This window comes from Fukomys damarensis, unplaced genomic scaffold (genome assembly GCF_012274545.1).
Source record: "Fukomys damarensis isolate Sample0158 unplaced genomic scaffold, DMR_v1.0_HiC HiC_scaffold_37, whole genome shotgun sequence".
Lineage (NCBI taxonomy): Eukaryota > Metazoa > Chordata > Mammalia > Rodentia > Bathyergidae > Fukomys > Fukomys damarensis.
The window spans coordinates 599,645-606,694 of NW_022900949.1; the positions used below are offsets into that span (position 1 = coordinate 599,645).

The 7,050-nt window shown below is 59.1% G+C and overlaps 1 protein-coding gene across 1 annotated transcript in view; it reads right to left on the reverse strand.

The window, feature by feature from the left end:
* Positions 1 to 4,100, reverse strand: part of Slc27a1 (solute carrier family 27 member 1) — a 12,551-nt gene extending 8,451 nt beyond the window's left edge. The window contains exons 1-2 of the mRNA XM_033759366.1: positions 3,947 to 4,100; positions 2,883 to 3,027 (exon numbers count right to left, since the gene is read on the reverse strand). Of these exons, the coding sequence (XP_033615257.1) occupies positions 2,883 to 3,027; positions 3,947 to 4,100 (299 nt within the window). The remainder of the gene's footprint in view (positions 1 to 2,882; positions 3,028 to 3,946) is intronic.
* Between the last annotated feature and the right edge of the window lie 2,950 nt (positions 4,101 to 7,050).

Consider the following 7,050-nt stretch of genomic DNA (forward strand, 5'->3'; position numbering starts at 1 on the left):
AGGCTGTGGTCACCGAGGGTCCCCAGCCACGCCCTACCCAGCTCCCTGGGCCCACTGTCCCCGGGCACCCTGCTCCCGCCCCATGGGGTCGGGGACCTGGCTGATGGGTGACGGCGGGGGGGCAGAGCCAGGCCCAAGGCCAGCGGGTGGGACCCGAGCGTCCAGAAGTCAAAGTAAAAGCAGCAAGTCCATGGCAGGGCCCCAGCAGGGACGCCGGCTCGGCCCCACCCTGCTCTGAGTAGGGAAGGCCCCACCACCACCCCTCTTCAGCCTCTTCTGCCTACCAGCCTGCCTGCCATCTTCTGCATCAAAATCATTGCCAAATCCGTCACTGGAGCCAGGCAAGGTGGCACACTCCTGGGATCCCTGCACTCTGAGAGGCTGAGGCAGGAGGGTGCTTAAATTTGAGTTTAATTTGGGCAACAGCGATTTAGCAAGAACCTGACTCAAAAGATGAAAGGGCTGCCTGGGGAGGTGCAAAGGCCCTGTGTTCCATTTCCAGCCCTGATAAAAACCTATGCTATGTCCACTGGCCCTCACTCCCTGTGCCAGGCAGTTCTGAGGGCAGAGCCATCAACAGAGCCAACACCCCTGCTGCAGGGCTCACAGGCCTCTTGGAGAGAGAGGAGCAAATCTGTGGCTTTCCTGCCTCAGCCTTCTGAGTGGGGACAGGCAGAGGTGGGCTCTGAATGGGGCCCCAGCTGCCTTGGAATGGGCCTGGGGACCGAGGCCCTTGGGGCTCAAGCACAGTGTGCGCTCTGTCCACAGGTGGCCCAGGCTTGCTTCACCGTCTCCTTCCTGGTGACCGTCCCTCGGCCCTCCCTTGTCACTGCTCTACTCTTCTTCGCAGCATAGGCGGCCTCCATGCCGCACGCTCCCTGCCCTGTCCCCGTGTCTCCACACTGGCGCTGGCACTAGGCAGGTGCACGGCCCTTGTGTCTGTGCCTTCAGCCCTGAGAGCAGCAGTGGAGATGGCTGAAGCAAGCCTCTCCCGGTCCCTTGTCCCGCGGGGCCCTCCTTCCCTTCCTCCTGCACCCGGACGTGGCTCACCCTGGACTCCCCCTCTCTCTGCATCAGCACCACTTCTGTGGGTGGAAATCTGCTGTCGGAAGATGATTTTAGGACTTGGGTTAAAACTAGGGTTTTTCACTCTGAGCTGCATCCCCTGCCCATTTTATTTTTATTTTATTTATTTTGAAATAATCAAATCAAATCAAATTTATTTTAAAGAATGAAATAAATTGTCTAAATTGCCCCCGCTGGCCTCAAACTCGCCACCTGCCCGCCTTAGCTTCCTGAGTAGCTAGGATTCCAGGCACACAGCACTGTCTGGCTCCATTTTTAGAAAAAGTTTTTAAATATTCTTAAAAATCAGTATGGCAAAGCCGAACGTGGTGGCACACGCCTGTAATCCCAGCACTCAGGAGGCTGAGGCAAGAGGATCGTGAGCTTGAGACCAGCCTGGGCTACACAGTGAGACCCTGTCTCAAAAAAACCAAAAAAAAAAAAATTGACATTGTAGCAGGCTCCCGTAATCTCAGTGCTGTGGGAGGCTGAGGCAGGAGAATCACAAGTTTGAGCCCAGCCTGGGTAACTTAGGGACTTAGTAAGACCCTGTCTCAAAAAATAAAAAGAGGCTGGGGATGTGGCTCAGTGCACAGGCCCTGAGGGCTGCCAGGGAGTAAAGAGAAGGAAGAGAAAAGGAAAGAGAGCTTTGTTCTGCAAGGGTGGGCCTGCGGTCACTGAGTGTGCGTCCTCGGAGCGCCGACTGTGCCCCGTCCAGCTCCAGAACCACACACAAGAGGTGGCGAGTGGAGCGGCGGCTGGGAGGGCAGGGCCCGCGCACCGTGACACCATTGCTGCCTCCCAGCCCCAGGCTTGTGCTGCCTGACCCAGAGGGGTGCTGTTGCTCTAGGCCACAAGCTAAATGGGGACAGCGAAACCCTTGTATGGGGATAAGAAATGCAGACATTCTGAAGACCAGGCCTGGGGTGCCCCACACACCCCAAAACTCTGCTGGCTTCTCTGTGATTACAAAGGGGAACGGGCACACCCACGGCTGAAAGTACTAGGGAGGCTGAGGCAGGGGCGTGGCAAGGTGGAGCCCAGCCTAAGCAACTCAGCCAGACCCTCTCTCAAAAAATAAAAGAGGGCTGGGGCTGAGGCTCACACACAGGTCTCAGATTCCGGCCCAGGACCAGAGAGAGAGACACAGTGGCCTTCTGTGCATCAGAAAGTGGCCCACCTGCCTGACTCTGTGGGCCCTCAACTTGGACGGCGGCCCCAGAAGCCTGCGGACATGTCATTAACTCTTCTTTTCCTCCTAGGGTCCCTCACTGGTCCCCGGGGGCACAGAAGGAAAGACCTCCCCAGCACACACTGGCTGCGCCCAGCTGGGCTGCCCCCGAGGAGGGGTGACAGGGCCCCCGCAGCCCGGCAGTGGTGCACACCTCCACTGGGGAGGCTGAGGCGGGACAGTCACGGTGCACTCAAGCCCAGCCTAGGCTGCATAGCGGGACCCTGTCTCAAAAACCGAAAAAACACCAACAACAGATGAAAAACAGCTTCCACGTGTGCAGCAAGACAGTGCCACCCTAGACCTCTGTACCCAGGCGAGCACAAGAAAGGAAATCAAAGAATCTTCAGGCAGGGAGAGGGGCAACAGACTGAGCTCCCCGCAGATTCCTCCAGGAGCTGCCAAGCGGGCGCCCCAGCAAACAAGAGAGGGAGGCCAAAGAGGAGGGACCTGAGGGACGCAGGGCCGAGGGAGAGCCGGCGCCGTGCAGCAGAGAAGGGAGAGCCGGCCCGGGCCAGGGGCCGAGCCAGGACGGGCAGGCTGGGCTGCATGCGTAGGCCTCAGTGAGGACGGACAGAAAGCTCACGAGCCCAAGGGCCCAGGCTCCCGAGCTCCCGGACGCTGCAGCCAAGCGCTGACCGCCCGAGTCCCACACGGCCGTGCAGACTCACCGAAGGGACCCACGGTCTCAGCCGCCGCTGTGTGCGGAGCTTGAGTTGCCTTGTGGACACCTGGGAGGAAACGGGTTGCCGTAGCAACTGTCCTGCGCGTGGTCCAGAAGGGCTGTGTTTTTCTTTTCTGCAATTTTGTGTCTCTCACTTTGGCGGTGCTGGTGGAAGCGCTACTCATGGAGGGCCGCGCCTGCACCCTGCACACGGTCTCTCTTGAAAGAGTCCGGACAGCTTTTAATATTTTCCGAATGTGTTGGACCACAGAAAACCAAGCCACAGAAAGTGAAGCCACCAAGCGGGTTCTACTGCATCACAGATATAAGTACTCTGGGTGGGGTAGCACTCTGGGAGGCTGAGGCAGGAGGATCAAAAGTTTGAGTCCAATCTGGGCAACATAGTGATTTGGCGAGACCCACTCTCAAAATTAAAAAAAAAAAAAAAAAAGGCTGGGGATGGAGCTCAGTGCAAAGGGCCTTGGGTTCCATCCACAATAACACAGATTCAAAAATAATTAAAATTTTAAGACAGTAAGAAAAAGTGCCAAACATGAAAAGTTGGCTGTTTTCGCATCTCCTGGGACGAGGACACTGTCTTTCTGGGCGCTGGCGAAGGCAGGGTCTGGGCCTCAGAGCCCACAGTGAGCTGCAGAATGAGCCCAGTGGCACAAGCCCCACCGCCACTCAGTAGCACAGTGACCAGGGCGTCGCCTCAAACTCAGTGCTTGCCTTGAAAAGGAGGAACGAAAAGGGCCCACCTTGGAGGAGCGGTCACCGAGCCACTGACCACGTAGCACCCGCCGTGTGCTCTGGGGGCTTCCTACACGTCACCCAGACCCGTGGCCCCAGAGAGGGCTGTAGGGCTGTGGCCACAGGAAGCAGCGCCTCCTTTAAGACTGTCTTTCATCAGGACTATGGCCAGAAAGAGGAAGCAGCCCCACGGAACACCGGCCAGGGCTGTCCCCCGCCCTCCTGTCCCCCACCGGCTGCAGGCAGTGATTCCGGAGCTGGGCCCCAGCCACGGGCCCGGGCGCCACCCTGGGCAGCAGCCCAAGCCACCCGCTTCCTGTGCACAAAGAGACCACTGTCCACGGCCCCCCCAGGGCCTCCTCCTGTCCCGCTCCTTTCATCCCGCATCGTGGGACTCGGCAGGAGGAAGTCAACAAGGGCTTAGCACGGGATGGGGACTGGGTTTTGTGCAGCAGACGACAGCTTGGGAGGCCAGGGCGGGTGTGCCCAGATCTGCTGAACCTGTGTCCGGAAGCCTGGCAGGGCAGCGGGGTGCAGGCCAGAATCCCAGGACTTCAGGAAGCTGAGGCAGGAGGGTTGTAAGTTCAAGCCCACCCTGGGCGACTTAGTGACTTGGCGAGACCCTGTCTCAAAATAGCCTGGAGGTGTAGCTCAGTGTGGAGGCTCTGGGTCCCCTCCCCAGGAGCACAAATAGAAAACAAATTCAACACCGCCCAGGGGCCAAGAGCAGACTCCGGAGCCCAGCGCCTCCCCGGCCCTGTGCTTCCCGGCGCTGCCCTCCCTCTGGGCCTCAGTTTACCCGCCTGCGAAGCGGGGGCAGTAGGTATTTCTTCTTTTTTTCCTTTTGCAGCCCTGGGGAGGGAACTCGGGCCTCACACATGCTAGGTCACCCTGAGGCTATATCCACGCTGTGATTCTTTTGGTTTTTGTTTTTTTAGGGTTTTTTCTTTCTTTCTTTCTTATTTGAGATGAAGTCTCACTAAATTGACAGGCTGACTTCAAGTTTGCCTCCTCCTGCCTCAACCTCCCAAGTAGCTGGGATGACAGGTGAGCGTCACCACACCTGGCTAACGTCCCCTTTGCCCAGGGCTGTGAGAACAAGGGTACCAGGGAGGTCTTTGCAAGACACATTAGTTACCACAGCTGCGGCTGCTGAGATGGGAGCCATAGCCTTTTTATTACCAACTCAGGGGGCCTCCAGAGCTCACTTCCTTCCAGGGGCCTTGTGTGTGGTAGGCAAGGACTCCCCACTGAGCCACATCCCAGCTCTTTTAATTTTTTTCAATCTTGAGATCCGCTCTCCCTAAGTTTCCCAGACTGGGCTCGAATTTGTGATGTGCCTGCTTCAGCGTCCTGAATAGCGGGGAGGCTAGGTGTGCACCCTGCTCCCAGCCACCCCACCCCTCTTTTGCTGTCTTTACCGGAAGGTGGGAGGGGAGCATCAGGGAATCGGTGCAGGCACAGGGCCCGGGGGCACCAAGGGGGACCCGGCCTCTCTCTGAGCCCCAGGCCTCAGAGTAGGGTGAACACTAAAGAGCAAGACAGCAGAGCACCAATGACACAACAGCCGCTGCCAGCAGCTCGGGGCCACCTGGCAAATCACACAGCATGAAGCCCTCGGCGTGCTCGCTTCAGAATGAGGAAAGAGGCGCTGCATGTCACAGGGTTGTAGGGGCTTCTCGAGGCGTCACCTGTGAAAGCTCAGCACAGCATGCCAGGTGCTCACAAGTGGTGGCCATTCTGTCAGGGGTGACAGAGACAGTGTCTGAGAAGGGTCTCAGGGGAGGTGACACCCAGACAGAAAGTGAAGGGCACAGGAAATCCAGTCCAGGCAGAGGAGCCATGAGGACAAAGGCCCTGGGGCTGGGCCGAGGCTGTGTACGTTTATGTGGAAGAGGGAGGGTGGGAGGTCTGGGGACATGGGTGGGAACATCGTGGGACACGCTCAGGAGAACGGTCTAGATTCCGAGGGCACCAAGGAGCTACGGAGGATGCTGAGCCAGAAAGTCCAACAGCAGCTCCCTGAAAGGTGTCCCAGGGTGTTGCCAGGCAGAAGAGGCCCCAAATTTCCTGGCAAAGGGAGCTGGCACAGCAGGCCAACTGAGGACCCAGTGGCCCTATGGAGGTGGGGATAGCGGACAGGAACAGGCACAGGCGGATGGTTGGGCCTTGGTGCCAGTGGGCAGAGGAGCCGCTGTACCGGCTGGCCTTTCTCCCAGGAGGGACCCCGCACCCTTCAGCGCAGATCAAAGAGGGGTCTGTGGTACACTGGCTCCAAGGCAGAGACCACTTGGGGAAGGGCTCACAGCTGAGGTGGGGACGGCGCTATCCCCAAGCCCGCGTCTCCAGGACCTGCGCACACGTAGAAGCCAGCTTCATACTCTGCTGGCCTTTCTCAATCCAGAGGCACTGACGCACCAGGGTGACAGTCAGGCCTGGAGCTGCCCTCACATTCTACACATCAGAAAGACCCAGGGGCACTGAGAGACCCCAGGGAAGGGGAAGCATTTAACAAAGCCCAGGCCCAGCCAGTCTGCAGGGACCCCACAAATCCACACCTCCACGCTCTCTCTGTGAATGTTTCTTCATCCGGGGAAGACTGGCCCCGCACACACGCAGTTACCACAGCCCCTGCCTGGGGCTGCTCTCCACAATCACCCCAGAACCCCCAGGGAGGCCTGCTTCTGCCCAGAAGGGTTCCCAGCAGCTCCCTAACCAAGTCCCAGAGGCTGTGGGAACTCAGGCAAGCATGGACTCCGGTCTGCACACGGGTGAAACCAGATCCCTCCCGAGAAGCCAGGCTCCACAGACCCCCAAATCCTGGAGCACGGGGGCCACAAACACCCCGGGCCACCCCCAGAGCTCCACACAGACTCCAGACTCAGAGGCACCCTGGTTGTGCGGGAACCTGTGAGCCTCCCCGGAACCACGCCACCTTTAGACACCCCCAGAGGTTCCCACAGCCCTGCATTCCTGGGGAACCCCAGGATGCTGGCGTCCTCCACAGCCCTGTCGCCCAGAGAGCCCCCGGGGACCTACCAGAGTCATCGCAGCCCCGCAAAGACTCCAGGCTCTCGCAGTTTCCAAGTCACCCCAGCTCTCTGGGACATCACCAGCTACCCTGAGGCCCCGAGGGAGTCACCTGGGTCCCCCAAAGTCTCCACAGCAGCCCCCAAGGCCCGGATCACTTGCAACCTACAGGGACTCCCAGTTTGTCACCTGCAGCCCCCAGCCCCCCAAACCCCGACTCTCGGGAACACCAGGGTGCCCTGCGCCCCAGTCGGTCCGAGCGACACTCACAAGAGGTCCCGCCTGGCCGTGAGACAGACGATGCGCA